Source organism: Aspergillus homomorphus (genome assembly GCF_003184865.1).
Source record: "Aspergillus homomorphus CBS 101889 unplaced genomic scaffold BO97scaffold_68, whole genome shotgun sequence".
In the NCBI taxonomy this organism is placed as follows: domain Eukaryota; kingdom Fungi; phylum Ascomycota; class Eurotiomycetes; order Eurotiales; family Aspergillaceae; genus Aspergillus; species Aspergillus homomorphus.
Window position 1 is genome coordinate 91,226 of NW_020291954.1, and position 18,930 is coordinate 110,155.

An 18,930-nucleotide genomic window follows, 5' to 3' on the forward strand; every position below is an offset into this window, starting at 1 on the left:
AAGACAATCCGCATCCTCATTCACATGACTGATTACCATGTCAAGGATCCAGGTTTTTTCTTTCTGAGGCGATGCCACCGCGCCACATCAAACCGCTGTTTCTGCGCCATGGAAAACAAGAGGTCATCAATTCTCGTGTCGAGGCCACCATGGGCGAACGCGTGATCTCGAAAGTGGACTTTCTCCAGAATCCATATTATCTCTCCATTGGCCTAGAAGCTTCTATGCGAGGATACTTACATGAATAAGCCTTGGGCAGAAGACGGGCTCATGGGGTCTAATGAGACGTCTTGCTGCGAATCATATCTCTGTGCTGCAACTTACGCCACCAATAACAGTAAGCATGCTTTGGGCCTCGACGATACAAAGTTGCGTGAGAATCCCGCGGTGCCCGAGGAGTCCAGCCACGCGTTGCCAATGTAACCAGAAGTCCTTTTTGGGACATACATGTCTCTACAATACCAAGACCCGGGTAGAAGACTGGGCAGCGGCGACCCTGTTACGATACTGAGGGCGTCAGTGAGTATAGGCAACCAAGTTTGAGCATAAACCGCCCAGGCGCTTGCAAGGATTTCGTTGCCCACTTTCGACTGCTTATCAGTTTGGTGTTACTTCTTGCTGATGGTGAAGTCATTCGCCACAGAGATGGCCTACTTGAAGGCACAATTCTGTGTGTCTATCGTTGTCGATATCATTCATTGGGGCGGTGCTTCAAAAGGGAGGCGGCCTTAGTGTCGTGTAGAAATTCGGTCTAGTTTACGCGCACTGCGGGGTGGATGTCAACCAACCATCGTATGCCGATAAGATAAGAAGGTTTATCTCTTTCCCGTGTTGTTTTACTATCGTCCGCTTCTCTCTAGGTGTGACTTATAACCCATGGCTATCTTCGCGATACAGCCAGATAGGGTCAGATATGCGAATATCTCTGTGATCTGAGAGGTTCCTTCTCTTAATAACAGCCGAGAGGAGCAGACTCGAGGATGAACTCTATTAAACGGGGCTGTGCCTGCCGTTTGATCTCGACGTCACCTGTGCGGTTGATAACTTATTCTATTCTCACTGCATTACTGAGGGCTAGGCTGAAAGTTAATTGATTGATCTTCTGCCACAATCTAACTAGACCATTAAAGATATGCGGGGCCAAATCTTGGTATCTGTCAATCTTATCCGACATGAGCATCAGTCCGGACGACTACCCCGGATGTGCACCAACTGATGCGACTTAAATGCTTTCGTATTCCCGTTGTAACGTCGCAGTGATGAAACTATTTGGTTCACTCACGTCGAATTAAAAAACATGCCTGATCTTGCTTCCACCATGGACGCAGGCGCCCCCGACACCGTGAAGAGCAAAGACCTGGAGTGCCTTGACAAAGTGCCCTCACACGCTGAGATTGGTACCACCGATGCTGTCTTTGGAGAAATTACCGAGGACGGTCCCAACTATCGCAGTGTGAGCATGTCCAAGTGACCATACTCGCTGCAATTTACTAACCCCCTGTAGCTGGGATGGATCTCCACGTCCATTGTCATGATGAAGTCAATGATCGGACTGGGAGTTCTATCTATCCCTGCTGCCTTTGACGTGCTAGGCCTTATACCCGGCATTATCTGCCTTCTAGTCATCGCGACGATTACGACCTGGTCCTCATATGTTGTTGGAACCTTCAAGCTGAATCATCGTGAGATTTACTCTATTGATGATGTCGGTTACAAACTGTTTGGGGTGTTTGGACGCGGCTTCTTTGCTTCTGCTTTCTGTATCTGTGGGGTATCCTGTTCCGTATCATCGATTATCCATCACTAATAACATTAGATTGGTTCTGTGTCTCGGGCTCAGGAATGCTCAGTGTCTCCATCGCTTTGAACGCTGTTTCCAAGCATGGTACTTGCACTGCCGTGTTTGTCGCAGTAGCTGCGATCGTCGCGTTTATGCTATGCAGTATTCGTACTCTAGGCAAGATAACCTGGTTCGCTTGGATCGGACTTTTCAGCATCCTGACAGCAAGTAAGCTAAGAATGCGGTTAAGACGACCAGACGCCCTAGCTAACTTGTCTTTCAGTCCTCACAGTAACTATCGCAGTCGGTGTTCAAGATAGGCCGGCTAGTGCACCGACGACCGGTCCTTGGGAGTCCGACTACGAGCTGTTCAAGAAGCCCTCTTTTCTGGAGGCGATCTCAGCAATCTCGTCCCTAGTATTTGCTTATGCGGGTACTCCGGGATTCTTCGCCATTGTAGCTGAGATGCGTGAGCCGCAGCACTATGCACGCTCGCTCGCGATTTGTCAGAGCGTCGTGACAGCGACGTACATCAGCATCGGTGTCGTGGTCTACTACTACTGCGGATCCTACGTCGCATCTCCGGCCCTCGGCTCTGCCGGCCCCCTTATGAAGAAGGTGGCCTACGGAATCGGGATCCCCGGTCTCCTCGCCTCGACCGTCATTGTTTCCCACGTGAGTAGCGTCTTCCTGTCCCTGCGCCCAAGGCCATCGTCCTTGCGAAAGGTGGCCAAAGCAGAAAACTAATTCATCTCTCATATAGCTGCCGAGCAAGTTCATCTTTGTCAGCCTTATGCGAGGCACCCGACATCTCAATGCCAACTCTTTCAAGCACTGGGCAATCTGGCTCAGTTGCACCTTCGGAGCCACCATGATTGCTTACATCATTGCCAGCGCCATCCCCGTCTTCAACAGCCTGGTCTCTCTCATCGGTGCGCTCCTGGGCACCTTGATGTCATTCCAGCCAATGGGTTGTATGTGGCTATACGACAACTGGAAATCTGATAGGCACGAAAGGACACGGCGGTGGTATTTTATGGTTATGTGGAGTGGGTTTGTCATCCTTTCCGGGATGTTCCTTATGGTTGCTGGCACCTATGGCTCGGTTGTGGAGATCATCAACAACTATAAAGAGTCTGGAGGTTCCGCTGCCTGGTCGTGCGCCGACAATTCAAATTCCGTCTAGATCAACTATGATCACGTTGCTTAGAGCTGAAAAGTCACCTCTGGACGCGGTTGATCTATTCCCAGGACAAATTTGTACCTATGCGCGCTGCTGGAGTCACAATATAACATGTTTACTCCACTGAATAGAAGAGTCTAAAGCTTCTTGATTTGAAAAGAATTATTTTATGGATTGTGGATTATTGTATGATCTTGGACTCATGAATCTGATGCTCTACTAATACTATTTACCATGAATAGAAATTATCGATGGAAATTGCAGAATTGAATCTAAGGTAGGATGGGGGAGAGGCATGCGATGGGGCAATTTCAGTACGCAAGCGAGAAGAAACTAGCGGATTTCCTAAGAAAAACCGCAAGACAACCAATACGAGATTGATTGAAACGAGGGTGATCCCGGAAAGACGAGAAGGAGCTCAAGTTCTCGTGCTTTAAGAACATATTGATGCCCAAAGTAGCGGAGAGAATCGAGATAGTAGGGCTAGTACTTGCCGTAGCGGCAAAAATCCTTACTCAGTGCTCGGGCCGTGCAGGAACGAGCACGCTTCCGGCTTTTGTAAAACTACAATTCTGTCATCCCCATGCAGTGAGCGATGGTCACGGGTTATTTAGGTTCATGCATTGCAATTAATCCCACTTCAAAAGGCTGCAGCGCACTCTTGCTTCCCACTCTCTCCAGACTCGCCACTACATTCAGTGTGCCGACAATATCATTGCTTTGAACCCATTCACTCACAGGGTAATGGCATCTCAAAAACAACATTACCTGTTCATTATCTCAAATTCCAATTATCATCGGCCTACCACTACTCTTATTCCAAGTTGAAATACTAGCCATCATCTCCATGATCAGCGCCAACGCTGGATCAGTGGCTCACTGCCTGATTTCCCCGCAAATCTCCACCCAAGCCTTCTCAGGCTTGAAGCCTCCAGATACGACCGAGACTACTATGACATTTACAGGAAAATTTAATCTAGAGGACCCCGCTTCACCCGGCTCGAGGGACTGGGCCGACAAACTGCTCACCCCAAAAGGAGGGTTTCTATGGGTCCAACACAACGAGACGCTAGAAGTGACCTGGGCCGTCAGCATGTATCATGGCCTGCACTGCATAGAAACCATCCGGTCCCGCATGTTAGAAACTGCCCCGGGGCCCAGACTATATCAGTCGCAGAATGCGGAGCTCTCCGACCATGCAGCACACTGTCTGGATTACCTCGCCCAGGTAAGAGCTCTCCCACACCCTGAAGTAGGAGGCAAGGCCTTGCTAATTCAAGTTCTAGTCTCTGGTCTGTAGTGGGGACACGACGATTGAGCCGCCCTTCTGGCGACGAGACGAGAATGGAAATATTGTTGGGTACGGAGTGGATGGAGAAGGAACTCAGCACCACTGCAAGGATACTCGGCGCGTAAGAGACTTGATCGAGTCCAGTGAGAGAGACCCAGTCTCACCGTGGGGCTGGAAGTTGGGTGACACAGTGGAGTCTGTGTTTGGCTTGTGATTCACAAGCTGGATAGCAGTGAGCCATGCAGAACTGGCTGTAAACGATAATGCACATAGTCTACTTTAAAGAAGCACGGGTTGGAGTATATGCGGAGGGCTCCAGATAAAAACGGGTCATCAACAACAAATAAATGGTTGGCATGACTTCAAATTGTGTACGCTAAGATAAGAGCTTGTAAAAGCGCTATATCCTCCGCCCTTGACAGGAAAAATCTGTATAATTCTACTCAAAGACAGAGATCTACCTGCGACACACGTACTGAGAAACGCAAGGGTCGAACATTCTTACACTACGATCAGTGATGGCTGAAGCAGATGGGATTCCTGAGATAGCTTTGAGCGAATACACACAGCACTGCATCGGTTTCAGGCAGAAACATCGACTCCGTGGACAATCCAATCCGAGATGAAAGAGCAGTTAGAAGCTATAGGCGTCCACAACTGTCGTTTGCAATCTGACAGGAAATACAAACTAGACCAGGGAGCTCGTACGACGGTAAGTCATTGTCCATGTCGTTTCCATCATGCTGTCTAGTCCTGCTCCTCAGCCTGCCCCACATCTTCGTTTCGGTAGTAGTAATATGCGCGCTTTTGCTCCTCAGGCTGCTAGGCGGGTCTGTGTCTGTAGTAGTAGTACGCGCGCTTCTCATTGTCGATAGACTCGAAATCACCTGCAACGACCATATTAGAGAGAACAAGAAGGGTCGCAGTACACTGATAAGAAAGGCTCATACCGGCCTGGGCCGAGATGTCAGCTTCCAGCCCCGCGTCTTCCACGTCGACGCTGGCAGTTGGCGTGGCCGCTGCAAGGGCTGCGAGCGCCAATAGGATATCAGCGCGGCGATGTAAGAATCTCCTGGTCAGTCGAGCTGCTGAAGACAGCATACTGTCTTAGTCCTCGGAGATGTCTCAAAGGCATTCCCTATCACACCTCACCAACGATTCTGCGCCATATATCCCTGTGACCAAAATTTAGTTTCTTGTGCCCTTCTCGATTTCCTCCGTGGAATTTATATAAGCACAAGAAGGCGTATGACAGAACGACACAGGTCTCTACAGAATATTCTATGTTTAGTATCGAGCAGTAATTCCTGATCTTGATAGGTTATAGGGAACGTATTGCTTGTCCCACCCTCAGATTCCTGCAAGTCCGATTAGGCAGAGTCAAGCAAGTGCACCACAATTCAAACCGATCAAGCTTTGATCAAGAGGTTACACATGCTTGTCTTACCTTCCCACATGCACAAAATGACTTTCGGAAGTAAAGCCAGTCATTCCAAGTCTGTGCAGTACACACACACGATTGGTAAAGTTTGTGACACAGTGACAGTTGCAGTCAAGGACCGGCGCTTGTTCAAACAATAAGCATTAATTACAGTGGTGGCATTGGTCATGACTTTAATCAGGTGCGCAAACCTCGCTGGCAAATCAAAGCTCTATAGGGCAGGTATGACTATTAGGGCGGTGAACTGTTCCTCGAGCAGAGCATTACCTTAGAGGATTTAAACGTGTGAATGGATTTTGGCTCGCCAAGTCCGATGCAACACGGCTATTCCAGGGGAAACTGAAGGCAGGACAATAGAAGCCGAGCTACCGAGGCAAGAAAACCACATTGCAGCAAATCTTCACATAACCTTCAAGGTCTCGAAGAAGAGATTATTGCGCAGATTGTATCTAGGCTCGACTTGCAATGGACGCGAATGTCATGGTTGACGGTCATAGATTTTGGAACCAGGCAGAATTGGCAAATACCCCTCCCTCTCGGGTATTTGCATTCGATGTGTCCAGTCGAGAATGCTCTCAAAGTCCTTACACATATGCCAGGTATTTGAGTTCGGTATGGGGGTTGGGTTGCCCCTGACCCAGTGGTGAAGCTGTAGACCGGTATCCGCATTGCACATGAGGATCTGTCTCATCATCTCGATACAATGATCTAAGGCGTGGGCCATCAGCAAGAACCCAATACATTAACAGAGAAGACATAAACTCACCCAAATGAGCATAAACCTCGGGAGGCTCTCTTTGCAGCTCCCTCGTGATATCATAATAGTAATCCCAGTATATCGCCTTGCGCAGCAGATTCAAGCAGTGGAGTTGATGGTTAACTTCAGCCCAGGCCAGATAACCTCCTCCAAGCTCGTCTGGTAACCGAACAGCGTCTGTATTCTCGCCCGACTTCTCAACAACCTCAAGAGATACACTCATTGGTCGCGCTATAGTCACAACGTTCAGTGTACTTGCACCATGAATGAGTAGAGAGTGTGCGAAACATACCGTGGAATCTCTCCCATGCTTCATCGATCTCGGGTGTGGGGCCCTCTTCAAATGATCTGGGTGCATATGGAGAAGGATATCCAACTGTTCCATTAAATTGCCATAACAGATACTGAATATCTATCTCATGATTCGAAGCGGGTGCTTCATGCTCGTCAGTAAATAGCCGAGTAAGAGAGAACGACCAGACAACACACTGTAAAAGTTGTGGATTTCGTAGCAAAGCTCATCAGCTCTTAGCTGCCAGTTGAGACCAATAACAAACATCCATGCGCATATTATAGCCGATATTATCTCTGCTATGCGAAAGAGAAACACCGATGGTCGGTTTCGATGATGGCACGGGCAGTCGTTGGGAAGATCGACTTCATTCACATTAGAGTTGGATACATCTTCTTTGAGGGATTCAGTCTCGTCCACAGCGACTGGGTCATAGACTTGTTGGAAGGTTCGCGGCAGATTCATAGTTGTTGCCGAAATCAACGATAGGAGCTACAATCTCAGCTCATCTGGCAAGATTCGAATTAGCTAGGCTATTAGCTAGGCCACCTTGTCAATTGAACGATTTTATCCGGCAGAGCAAAACCAATGCCTTAATTCGTACTATCATAGAACAGCCCATTCAAATGCTCAACAGAAACATGTACCTCTTTGTTTCTGGAGAAGTGGCTTGCCTGTAAGCTGTGTCGAAATGACCAAACCCCATCTTACAGTGTGTCCTATGCCTAAGGTGCTACTTCGCATAATCTAAAGTCAAATCCCTCGATAGTTGGAAATGTAAGTTTATGTCTCGGAATGAATATTGAGGAAGATGCAGACGTGTTTCCTTTTGGGGCTCCACGCGGGAAAGGCTGTGCGATGCCTCATTGAGTTGCGTGTCACAGTGTCACAGCATAGGGAGTCGAGACTTGGCTTGTTGATTACCTGATTGAGAACTCCCGTCTTGCACTAAATCCTCCGTTTGATGCCCTGTCTTCTTTGCATTCATTTACCTCCCGGGAAAAGCATAGATCGTGGGACACAATTGGCACGTGAGTACCTATCGTTTTGTCTAACGATGAACATGCCCTAGATTCTAGATCTAGATGCAACCCAAGTCACATCCGCGACCTGTCAGTTGTTCCGTCCGGAAACCCAACGCCTATACGTCATGCAGAATACGGTTTCATTTTCGGGGAGTATCTGAGTATCGTATTGGGGCATTACATGCGGAAAGCGTCACATCGCTTGATGCTCTGACCTGCATTTTCGCTATTAGTCCTAAGGCCGTGAAATCTTCTCCGCGGCCTCTGAAGCTTGAGTGCCATGAAGAGCCTCGATGAAGAGACAGGTATGACGATCAAAAATATCGGCTTAGCTCGCTCTCGTGAGGGTAAGTATTCTACTCCGCCATCGCCGGCCCCGACAATATGAGGCAAGAGAGATGGACGATGAAAAAAGTTGCTGACCTTCTTTCTCCAGTCATACACGTATCTCCTTGAGCTCTTTGAAATTTGAGCCTACTCTGCCGGTCTAGTCCAAGGCCATAAAGCCATGTCTAGAACGCAATCGTCGCTCTCGATATGTAGCATCCTCACCGCAACCAGTGCTGTCTTGATAATTGGCTTCATTGCCCTTCAAATTAAGCCTTCATTTACTAAAGAGGTTTCTAATTCTTCTGCGGATACGACTTTAAAGTCACCGTCCAGCCCCGCGGATACCATCCTCCGGGTCTTCGCCGACAAAATCGAAGGAGGCTGGCCGTCGCGGCCGCTGCCAGCAAAAGGTGGCTTGCTATGGATCCAGCACAATAGGACGTATTCAGTTGGGTGGGGCGTAACTGTTTTTCATGCGCTGCATTGCGTAGATGCTCTGCGAGTGTATGCGTTGAATGATAGCAAGGCACACCTTCACGAGGCACACGACTCAACCGCACCCGTGGAAAAGACGGAATCCGACAGAAAGCAGCATATGAGCCACTGCCTAGATTATATTGCCCAGGTACGTGGGGGTAATATCTCCATTTCTTATGACCATGGATTAGAATACTTATCTTCTCTAGGCTCTCCTTTGCTCTCCAGATGATACGATAGAGCCTCCCTCGTTAAGGTTTGATAATGCCGGCAACGTCCTTGAGCAATCGGTGTCTGGTCATAGCTTTGAGCACAAATGTAAGGCCGTTGATTATCTTTGGGATGTGGTCGAGAGTTCGGAGAAGATAGCCTATCCACAATGGGAGTGGACGAAGGGGGATACTGTGGCGAGCGTATTTAGACCGGACGATGTGAACTAACAAGTTGAATATGCCGAATATAGCAAGATCCTCCACTTTGATCAGAGTCAGCGAAATAGCAAGTTTATTTATATGTCAAAAGTTGTAGATACAAGCGTCCCAGTGATTACAACTATATTCGATTTGAGAAACCTGGACCCCACTCAAGTTCCATGTGCTGCTAAGACAAAGTGCTAGGACACAATCATATAAGAGGGGTTCAAACCCTCACTCGTAAACTTTGGAGACTTTTCTCGCTCCCGCGGTGCCCCAGCAATGACTGAGCATCGCGGCGGTGGTTTACATGCATCTTTACACAATTTACCATCATGGAATCAACTATCAGACCCATATTCTCAATGTCAGCCAGCTTAATCTCGAATCATCCTGCCACGCCTTCGAGCGCAGACACGGATCGCAAGTACCAGACCCTCCTCATCCCAAAGACACACGGCTTGATACTCTTCCTCACGTTCTCAATATCGATCCCATTAGCCACTTTCCTCATTCGCAGACGCTTCAAAAAGGCATTCGTAATCCACTGGGGTCTGCAGCTTGGCAATACGATCGCCAGTGCAAGCGCTATCATGATAATGCTTGTCAGCTCCTGGGCCTCAATCAAAGTGAGTACCGATCCATCCATGCATCTCATCGCCGCTACAGCGCACAACATAAGATCTAACACAAACTCCAACTGATAGGAAAGAGCCGCAGGACCGCATCAATACCTCGGTTTCATGATTTTCATTCTCCTCTTCGTGCAGCTTGCGCTTTGTTATTTGCATCACCTAATTTACAAGAAAAGGCAGCGTCCGACTCTTGTCACGCTACTACACATTACACTGGGGTGGCTGATTATGGGCAGTGGTTGAGTAAATACCGCGCTGTAAGCTTTGCCGTTTCCCTGCTCTTCGTCCACGACTGACAAATCGATATCATTGTGACTGAAGAGGTATTCAGATGGCTGGCTGGAGCTCCGGGGTTGTTATCGTGTGGATGCTCTGGCTGGTGATCGTCTCCGCGCTCCTCGTCTTCGCGGCCGATGTCTGTCGACTGATACCCCAAGGATGGTGTCTTAGTGTCAGCCCTCGCGATGAGCACTATGCCTTGACGCAGCAAAGTGACGGTAGTGACCAACGGCTTATTACTGGTGAACGGAGCAGCGTGGTCGACGAGGACGCTAAGCATGTTTCCCCTTGAGGGTCATTACTAAGCTTGGAGAATTCACAGTTCTGGTTGTCGTCGATACATGTACTATACAACAGTGTTATCTTGAAGCTTATTGCATAGCTAGCGTCTGCATCCTTCGGCTGTGATGCATGACTGATCGTCTGAACGTGGTTTTTGGTGAAAACGTTCGAGCTATACGCCTCAGGTAGCTCCTAGCCTTTCGGTTACGGGCATATTTGGTGACTACCCATGAGATTACAAAGCATGCCTTTGCTGGCAGAATGGTAGTATTTGTTAAAAGCATTCTATACTCTAAGCGACAGATCTAGATTATAGAACAAAATAAGAAGGTAAGTATCTAAAAATGGAGGAGTTGAAGCAGCTATACCCTTCTGATACAGTTGCTTTACAAGAATCCAAAGGCAGAAAGTAATTTCATAAAAGGGATGAACGAGAGTCAAGAAAGGAAGAGTTGAAAGTCAAATCAAGAAGCAATAGAAAAAGAAAAGTGTGCAAGGACGAAGCGGAAAGAAGGTTGAACAGGTGTTCACGAAAGTCCAAACAGTTCAATTCGATGCTATTCACAGTGCTGTAACAAATAAGGAACAACGATCGTAGGTGAGAGGTATCAGCAGGTAAAAAGGAGATCATTCCTTCTTAGCCTTTCCGACCGACTTGGGCACTCTGGCCAACCAGTAAATCCCAACGGCGGCCGCAATGTTAAAGATGATATAAACCCACATCAGCCCGAAGTTCCGCCACGCATCAGAGTAGTAGCTGGAAACGGATGCAAGGAAAGTATCCGTCTCGCTGATGGTACAGAACTGGCAGTTAGATGTGGCCGACGGGTCCGCCAGATAGCCTCCCGCTCCGCTGATATAGGTTGCCATATAGTCCCCACAGGTCTGGTTGTCGGGAGGGTTAAACGTCAAGTACTCGACTGACTCGCACACAGCCTTTGTTCCTGAGATACCCGTGCTCAGCATTGCTGACACCAGGTACGTGAAAGGCGACACGCGATACATGAAAATCCAGAATCCAGGCATAGCTTCCGGGGTGGCCAAAACACCGCAGAAAATCAAGCAGAGAGAGAACAATAGCGTCGCGATGTTACCGCCTGTTTCGGCCAGTTCAATTCCAGCAATAACCATATGGGCAAATGTGGATGTGAAGAGGAGGAAGACCCAGATCAGAAGGAACATAAGAGCCGAGCGTTCGTTTACCGCGTGAGTAGGCTTTGCATTGTTGTACAAGCCAATGGGGTAATACCAACAAACAAACATAAGCACCGCCATCAGGGTGTTCCATGGAAGTTCGACCAAGATGTTGGCCGTCATGAATGCTTGCCATGAATAGGTCTTTGAGGGTCGTTCCCGGACTTCATACAGTGACCGTTGAGCACAGAAGTGCGGCATGATTTGCTGAACAAGGTTGCCGAAAATAGTCATGAGCATGAAAATAGAAAACATTTGATTCTGCATTCCTTGAATCGAGTTACTCGCATGGAAGAAGGAGAAGCCAATATAGAGAGCGGTCAGGACGGAGAGAGCGGTTTTACTCCAAATATAGGACGGTGTGCGGTAGTACTGAGCAAAGACTCGGATCAGACATTCCCAGAGTTGGATGTGGAACGGCGCCGCAAACTCCTTAAGAGCCTTTGGGTCAGATTCATCCTTGGCCTTCGACGAAAGTGTGGACCTGAGCTCGGAGAGGTGCTGCTTCACTCCTGTGTACTCTGGAGACTCTCTCCAAACCTTATGCCAGTCAATTTCAGTCTTGGACCCGGGAGCTGCGCCAATAACGTCAAGCATCCATTCAGCGGGATTCTCTCCATTCTTCAAGGTGTGGGCTCCGTTCCTCTCGAAGTAATTCGATAATGTCGTCGAGTTTTCGCCGATTTCACCAAAGTAAATGGTCTTTCCTCCCTTTGCCAAGAATAGTAGGCGATCGAACCGCTGGAACAGCATGGCAGATGGTTGATGAATTGTGCAAAGGATGGCTTGTCCATGCTGAGTGAGGGTGTCAATTAGGTCCAGAATTGACCATGAAGTCTGACTATCAAGGCCAGACGTCGGTTCATCGAGGAAGAGCAAGAGCTGGGGCTTCGCCGCAAGCTCAACGCCAATTGTCAACCGCTTACGTTGCTCAACGTTTAAGCCTTCTCCAGGGACACCAACGACCGCATCTGCGTAAGCCTCCATACCAAGAAGCTTGATGACCTCGTCAACGTAGTCCAGTTTCTCTTGTCGGCTTAGGTGCGCTGGCTGGCGTAACAAAGCACTGAATTGGAGTGCTTCGCGAACAGTAGAGGTAGGGAGGTGCACGTCCTGTTGCTGAACGTAGCCAGTCTTTCTCTGGAAGGAATGATCTCGAGATTTTCCATCGACCAACATGTCCCCGGTAACAACGCCCATGGTGACACGGGTGGCCAAAACATCCAGCAAGGTAGTCTTTCCTGCTCCAGAGACACCCATCAATGCAGTGCAAGTCCCAGGCTTCACCCAACCATCCACGTGGTCGAGAATTCTGCGGTGCTCGCCCTTGATAGTGATGTCATAACAGACATCCTCCCAGTGAAAGATTGCGGTCTGTTTCTGAATGCGAACGGCAGTTTGGGTACCGTCAGCCTCGGTCTTGACGGCGCCACTCGGCCCGGGTTGAACCTCGACGTCGCCCTCTGTAGGAATATTTGCCCGATGGCCTCGACGGAACAAAAGCACCTCTCCCTTGGACTTCTGCTCAGAGATATACTCTGTGCTGGCCAGGTAAACAAAGGCGAAGAAAATCATGAACCCAATCAGGATACCGAGATTCCGCCATTCATGGCCAGTTGTATACTGATAACTTTGCTTCAGGTACAGTGACCCGTCCACGACTCTCGATCCAGCCTGGGCGCCGACGGTGGAACAAATGCGATATGCCATTGACACAGATTCATATGGGCCGCCGGATGGAACAATACTTGAGCAGTCAAACTTGCGACCGGAAAACTCGTTAATGAGAAAGGACTCAAACGCATAGGCCACTGGGTTGATATAGTTCATCCAGCGAGACCATCCGAGCATGTTTCGAGTCGGAATGACAAATCCAGTGTAAATCACCATACCGAGAATGAGCAGCGCAGCAGGAACCAGCGCCTGCGAAAGTGACCGAGATGTTGCGGCGATTGTTCTGAACACCATACTCATAGTATAAGTTGTCACCACGGAGAAGAGCCAAAATGTGAAGACCGCTCCTGCGTCGCGGCGAAGATTGGTCATAAAGTATAGTGGAAGATTGAAAGTGATGGAGTTTAGCAGCTTGTAGGGTGTATCGCAAAGCATAGAGGCTACTGCTTCGGCGAAGGGATGGTAGAATGCGTATCGTGCCTGTTTCTCCACAATCGGACGTTGAGCGTAAAGGGTCAAAATTTCAAGCGCGCTGGAGAATGCATTAAGAAGAACCGCATAAAACAGCAGGGCTCCGCGCGAGTAGAAGCTGGAAGTGTCATCCGGGAGATTGAAGAAAACTGATGCGACAATCAGGGCAATAATGAAATTACCAATCAGGGCACTAAGAGTTAAGCTCATATCGCCCTTGAGCCGCTGAAAACCACGAGTCGTGCAAAGGGAGATCTGCTCAAACACTGAGATAGTATAAGGCGACTTCAGACGTTGATTCTTTGCCTGCATGGCCCGTCTCGCATCCACAAAGGCTTCGTATGAAGAGCCATTGAGCGGATACTGCCTCTCGAAATCATCGATATCCCTCAAAAGGGCAGCTCGCGCACTGCTTTGCTTCCAGGCGGCTGCGAATTCATCAGGTGTGCGCGGGACGCGGTTTTCGAAACCAGGGCGGACCTGTCGTTCAGAGGGCGACGTCAAGGAGGTGAGGAAATCGGCTGTTGTTTGGCGTTCGGGGCACTCAAAACCCATATCAACGAAGAATTGCTTGGCTTCCGATGTTGGCCCGAAATAGATTTGCCTTCCTTCATATAGCACAGTCACTTTCTGAAAGACGTCATACGCGCTTTGAGAGGCTTGATAGATTGCGACACAAGCCGTGGTTCCTGAATACTTGCTCATCAATGCCAGATTCTTGCAGAACTCGAGGGCATTGGCGGAATCTAATCCTCTGGTGCTGTTGTCCCAGGCTTGCAGGGGGGCTTGGCTCAACATTGCCTCTGCAATACTGACACGCTTTCTCTCACCACCACTAACGCCACGCACGTAATCGTTGCCGACACGGGTGTTGATTGTATGGGAGAGACCAAGCATTGCCATCACCACGTCTCTCATATGCTCGGCGTATTGCTGTCGATTGACCCCTTCTAGGCGATTGCGAGGAGCTCTAGCCAATGCGGCAAACTGAAGCGTATCTCCAACACTCAACATTGGAAAGTGAACATCCGTCTCAGCATTGTAGAGCGCTTCACCACGGAAGGCGTTGTGCATCTCTTTCGCAGGTATACCTGAAGATAGCACACGAGGTTAGCATAACAAGGTCCCCGGGCAGGCACTGTGAGTACGAAACGCACCTTGATAGTTAAGCATAGATTCGTCCGACATCTCTATACCATTCATCTCCCCAGACATTGTCTTGAGAAAGGTCGTACAACCTGAGCCGGGTCTTCCAAGCACCATCAGCATCTCTCCTGATTTGACAAGCCCGTCAAACTCGCGTAGAATCTGAATTTTCTGCATCTTGATGCCCATAAGCTTCCGAATGATGGTACCGAATTCAAGAAGCGAGTTGAGGACATCTTTTTGGTAGTCGGTGGGCGAGCCGTAGCCGTGGACGTTGAGATTCTTGAAAGCCACACCTGCGGTTCTTTCGGGGTAGCGCTCCGGATCACGGGTGCGAATAGCAAGTAACATCTTGATCCAGTCCCTCACTCGGAAGTTGGGGCTGTGAGGATTGAGCGTTGACTCTGGGTTGGTACTGACGAAAGGGTTCTCGAGGTCGCCTTTGGTTGAGTAGCGAGTGGACTGGCGGGTGAGTCGCCGCGCGAGATCACCCACTCGCGCCTCCATCTTCTCCTCCCGCCCTTGAAGAGTCGCATCATCTTCACTGGGTTCTTGATCGAATTCCTTGGTTCCCGAAGCTTGATCGTCATGGTAGGTCGCGCCCCCCTGCTGTTTTGGCAAGTTGTGACTGACTACCTCAGCCGCCCTTCCGGAATTAGTATTGGCTGTAGCAACGAACGACATCTTGAGAAAAATGCAGGACCATATGTCGAGTGAGACAAGCAGTCAGTGGACGGGTGCGAAAGGAAGGAGTGCCTGAGCACACCGTAGAGGTTTGATCGGCCCACAGAGGGCGCTTTGTCCTTCGAATCTTAATGAAGCAGCAAACAATTATGAGAAGGACGGATGAATCGCGAATAAAGTACAGTGAAATTCAATGAGCACCAGCAAAGAGGACTCGCGAAGGGTGGGCTAGATATACATAGTCGATGGACCGCGCAGATTTTAGAAGGATCCGCTTGCGGAGCGTTGGCAATCCGATCAATACTGCTCATCGTGCAGGGCTAACGCCCGGGGGCCCGAAAAGACCGGAATAGAGTCGAATAATCAAGACGGAATATCGATCTTTGTGACACATATTATGATTGTTATGCTTGAATTGTAGCTAAGAAGAGTACGGGCTGGGTGCCAGCAGGAGTCTCCGGCATCCGGGCCAACCAGACAGCGTAGGAGGCGGAGTTCGGAGCAGTGGAGATCAATCCCTGATCCCGAGTTAAAGTCACTGAACGTCCGGGAGCCGAGAGAAAAGTGGACATGTTGGGCTGGACCCACGAGGGAGCTATTATCAAAGACAGTGAGCTTATCGATGAAGTGGACAGGATTACTGCATCGGGTCGACCACTGCAACTGTCTACCTACCAGTGAAGCTGGATGGAATGAGATTTGTCAGAAGAGACATGCGGTAACTCCTGAATGCCGAAGGCACATGGCTTGCATGACGGTGATGTTGTTGTTGTTGGAATGATTGGAGATGAGAAGTGAAGGAGGAAGTGGAGACGGAGGGGAGAGGAAAAGAAAGAGAAAGAGAGACGATGATCGGCAGCTTAACGGTCCGTGGATCCTAAGATATCATTACGCAGCAATTACAGACCGCCTTCACAATCCTGCCCAACATCCGGCCTCCGAAGCCCTTAATAGAGCTTGGCTTGCTGATTATTACTCTATACTATTGGTAGCCGGGCTACAGTGCCAGCTTTGTCATTGTATCTGAAACACATCCATACATACGATACCAGCCCTTACCCTTTGGTCCAGGCTTCAGGGGTTTTAAAGCTGACAAAATGGGTGGAGCCATCCTTCATATTCATGTTAACTTGCATTGATTAACTAGTTAATCCTCAAAACTTCCTCCAAACCATGTCTAGCACTCGGGAGTCGTCGTTTTCCGACTCGAGGTACGAGAACAATGATCTGCTCAAGAAGCGGAAGGTATGTTCAACATCACAATTCAAGAGCCACACACTGATCCCCTCAAAACCAGGCATGTGAAGCATGTCGGCGCAGCAAGACGAAATGCGACTCCTCCTTGAATACCAGGTGTTCCCGATGCGAGAAGATGGGTATCTCTTGTACACGAAACGAGCAAAGATATAGAACCATATTGCGACGGTCCGTAGGCCCCGCGTATGTTTCCCAAAGCCAAGAGCTAATCTGTTCGGGTAAAGAGAGGCGATGATCAACCACCTTGAAGGAAAGCTAGAGCGACTGGAAACCCATCTGAACAGCATCTTCAATGTGGGAGACACCAGCCCTGTGCCGGACACGCCTCCTGGTGATAACGGTTCGTCGGCTTCGGCAAGCAACAACCCCAGACAAGATACCTCGAATAATCAAAACATGGAGGGCATGTCGAGCCAGACAGCGCCAGTACTCGATCGCTCGGACTTGAATACCCTTATCAACACTATGCAGACTCGGGTCGTATCAGGCTTGCATCAAGAGACGCGTCCATGCTTCTACATCCCGAGGTGTATGAGCGGTACAGGGTCAGGATGTGAGTCAGGCTACATGCAACTCTGGCGATATCCCTGATCTAATCGAAGCCCAGGTTTCTCTGTGCTGACTGATGAGGGCTTGGATTGGATATCGCAAAAGGTGGATTCGAGTCAGATTGATCCTCTCCTGGGTAATTTGACTTCCGATCCCCAGCTGAGTTCTCTGTTGCCACCCAGGAAGGTATTCTGCTCGTTTCCGCGAGCAGAACCCCTATCCCAACTTCTTCACAACTACATGGAATACTTTAACATAACGTTCCCGGTATACACTCTGTCCGAGATTGAATGTCTTTTTGCCGAGAATTACGCAGATCCGCGGTTATGCAGCCCGGGTCAGTCGGCCAGCATTCATGTCATCCTAGCTGTCGCATATATGCTTCCGTCTGAGAACAGTCGACCGGACCACCAGCGAAGCGCAATGTTCATGAAGAGTGCTTTGCAGACAATCAGCGAGATAGTTCTAGCCCCACCTGAATTGTGGGCTTGCAAAGCCATTTTGGTGATGGCTGTCCTTTTCTTGGCAGCATCTGCCGCTCATCCTTGCAGTTCTCTGATCTCTGTTGCGGTCCAGATCAGCAATCAACTAGGGCTGCAACGATCTGAAGCCCGGCCTGGACTGTCGATGGACGACGTGCACCACCAGCACTTGCTCTTCTGGTTGATCTGTGCTATCGATACTGAGTATGTGGCATGAGACTTAACCTCTACTGTGATTAAAGCTGACATTTGGGAAGAATATCCTACCGATTTGGGGTTCCTCCCGCACAACAACAAGACGTTCTTGGGGAGGCAATGTCCATCAATTCTCCCTCCAGTGCCTATAGCGTACCAATCAGGGACGAATCGGGCACCTTCAATCTTTTCCATTCCGCCATCGAGCTTATACAGATTAGAACCCAGGTCATCAGACAGTTGTACCTTGCTTCGGTGGCCAATAAGCCTTTTGACCAGTTACTTGCTGTTGCTGGGAACTTTGACAGCAAGCTGCAAACATGGTTGAGAAAAATCCCCCACGAATATCAGCCTGACTCAGAGGCAATCCCACCGTTCCGACAATCACCAGCCCTTTCGACTCTGTTGTTTACTCATTATAATTATCACGACTGCATGATTGCGATCCACTCCTTGGTTGCCATGAGGGGAGTAGAGTCTGCCCACGACCTTACCGGCGGCAACAGGCTCTCCATCGCACCAGAGTATTCGAAAAATCCTCGGGTCTTGTTATCCACATCGCTAGCATCCAAAGCCGCAAGAGCATCTCTTACATTATTGAAGTATTTACCGCGGGACGATATACACCTAGGGTGAGGTCGATCATTTTACGGAAGTCTTGCTTGGCTTTTAACAGATTACCAGGATCGCATACTACTACCCTTCCGTTGCGATGAAAACGCTTGCTTCCAGCATTATACGCAGCCCTAGACATACCTCAGAGATATATAACCTGAAGATGCTCTACCAGGCCGAGTCATATCTATCCCAGACGGCTACCGACTGTACGCTCGAAGCGATAAGACGTTTAGCCAAGGTCTGTACCGACTGCTGCGCGGTCGCTCAACGAGCCATGGACTCTGCATAAGCTCTCTTTCCCCGCTGCTTTTCTACACATCCACTACAATGATCTGGATTAACTTCACAGCACTCGCGCTTGATAAGATGTGCCCGCCTTGACTCAAGTCCCGAACATGAGCATGCGTGATGACGCACACTCGCTGCCAGAGGAGCATAAAAACAGCATATGGGAAAGGCCACAGGCACTTAAGCA

At 49.2% G+C, this 18,930-nt stretch overlaps 8 protein-coding genes across 8 annotated transcripts; 5 read left to right on the top strand and 3 right to left on the bottom strand.

Moving 5' to 3' along the window:
• Positions 1–1,318: 1,318 nt before the first annotated feature.
• Positions 1,319–2,966, top strand: BO97DRAFT_463927 (putative amino acid transporter (Mtr); the record flags this gene model as incomplete). The annotated part of the gene is made up of 5 exons (XM_025699473.1): positions 1,319–1,453; positions 1,505–1,766; positions 1,817–2,008; positions 2,064–2,455; positions 2,544–2,966. 5 exons carry the CDS (start codon positions 1,319–1,321, stop codon positions 2,964–2,966), a joined length of 1,404 nt encoding a protein of 467 aa, XP_025546517.1.
• Positions 2,967–3,810: 844 nt separating this feature from the next.
• On the top strand, positions 3,811–4,468 carry BO97DRAFT_463928 (uncharacterized protein; the record flags this gene model as incomplete). The annotated part of the gene is made up of 2 exons (XM_025699474.1): positions 3,811–4,191; positions 4,250–4,468. The coding sequence occupies 2 exons, from the start codon at positions 3,811–3,813 to the stop codon at positions 4,466–4,468; spliced, it is 600 nt and encodes a 199-aa protein (XP_025546518.1).
• A 1,705-nt stretch (positions 4,469–6,173) lies between these two features.
• Positions 6,174–6,862, bottom strand: BO97DRAFT_356685 (oxidase ustYa family protein; the record flags this gene model as incomplete). The annotated part of the gene is made up of 3 exons (XM_025692179.1): positions 6,174–6,403; positions 6,462–6,683; positions 6,745–6,862. Coding segments are annotated over 3 exons (570 nt in total), but the record flags the coding sequence as incomplete, so codon positions are not given.
• Positions 6,863–8,277: 1,415 nt separating this feature from the next.
• BO97DRAFT_429404 (uncharacterized protein) lies at positions 8,278–9,016 on the top strand (the record flags this gene model as incomplete). Its single annotated transcript, XM_025697362.1, has 2 exons — positions 8,278–8,724; positions 8,786–9,016. 2 exons carry the CDS (start codon positions 8,278–8,280, stop codon positions 9,014–9,016), a joined length of 678 nt encoding a protein of 225 aa, XP_025546520.1.
• A 422-nt stretch (positions 9,017–9,438) lies between these two features.
• On the top strand, positions 9,439–9,855 carry BO97DRAFT_312807 (uncharacterized protein; the record flags this gene model as incomplete). Its single annotated transcript, XM_025691238.1, has 2 exons — positions 9,439–9,622; positions 9,704–9,855. Coding segments are annotated over 2 exons (336 nt in total), but the record flags the coding sequence as incomplete, so codon positions are not given.
• Positions 9,856–10,582: 727 nt separating this feature from the next.
• BO97DRAFT_446943 (pleiotropic drug resistance family ABC transporter) lies at positions 10,583–15,354 on the bottom strand (the record flags this gene model as incomplete). The annotated part of the gene is made up of 2 exons (XM_025698711.1): positions 10,583–14,615; positions 14,682–15,354. 2 exons carry the CDS (start codon positions 15,352–15,354, stop codon positions 10,813–10,815), a joined length of 4,476 nt encoding a protein of 1,491 aa, XP_025546522.1. The 3' UTR covers positions 10,583–10,812.
• Positions 15,355–15,638: 284 nt separating this feature from the next.
• On the bottom strand, positions 15,639–16,154 carry BO97DRAFT_409079 (uncharacterized protein). Its single transcript, XM_025695988.1, has 2 exons — positions 16,030–16,154; positions 15,639–15,949 (listed from the first exon to the last, which is right to left on the bottom strand). The coding sequence occupies exons 1-2, from the start codon at positions 16,067–16,069 to the stop codon at positions 15,759–15,761; spliced, it is 231 nt and encodes a 76-aa protein (XP_025546523.1). The 5' UTR covers positions 16,070–16,154; the 3' UTR covers positions 15,639–15,758.
• A 688-nt stretch (positions 16,155–16,842) lies between these two features.
• On the top strand, positions 16,843–18,744 carry BO97DRAFT_438487 (fungal specific transcription factor domain-containing protein; the record flags this gene model as incomplete). Its single annotated transcript, XM_025697916.1, has 4 exons — positions 16,843–17,164; positions 17,219–17,846; positions 17,900–18,469; positions 18,522–18,744. 4 exons carry the CDS (start codon positions 16,843–16,845, stop codon positions 18,742–18,744), a joined length of 1,743 nt encoding a protein of 580 aa, XP_025546524.1.
• Positions 18,745–18,930: the final 186 nt, after the last annotated feature.

What these genes read in the sequence shown, in the direction of transcription:
- BO97DRAFT_409079 (XM_025695988.1), bottom strand. Translation starts at nt 16,069, where the DNA reads ATGTCTCTTCTGACAAATCTCATTCCATCCAGCTTCACTG. An exon ending in CATTCCATCCAGCTTCACTG is followed by an intron (nt 15,950 to 16,029) that starts GTAGGTAGACAG and finishes CTTTGATAATAG; the next exon opens with CTCCCTCGTGGGTCCAGCCC.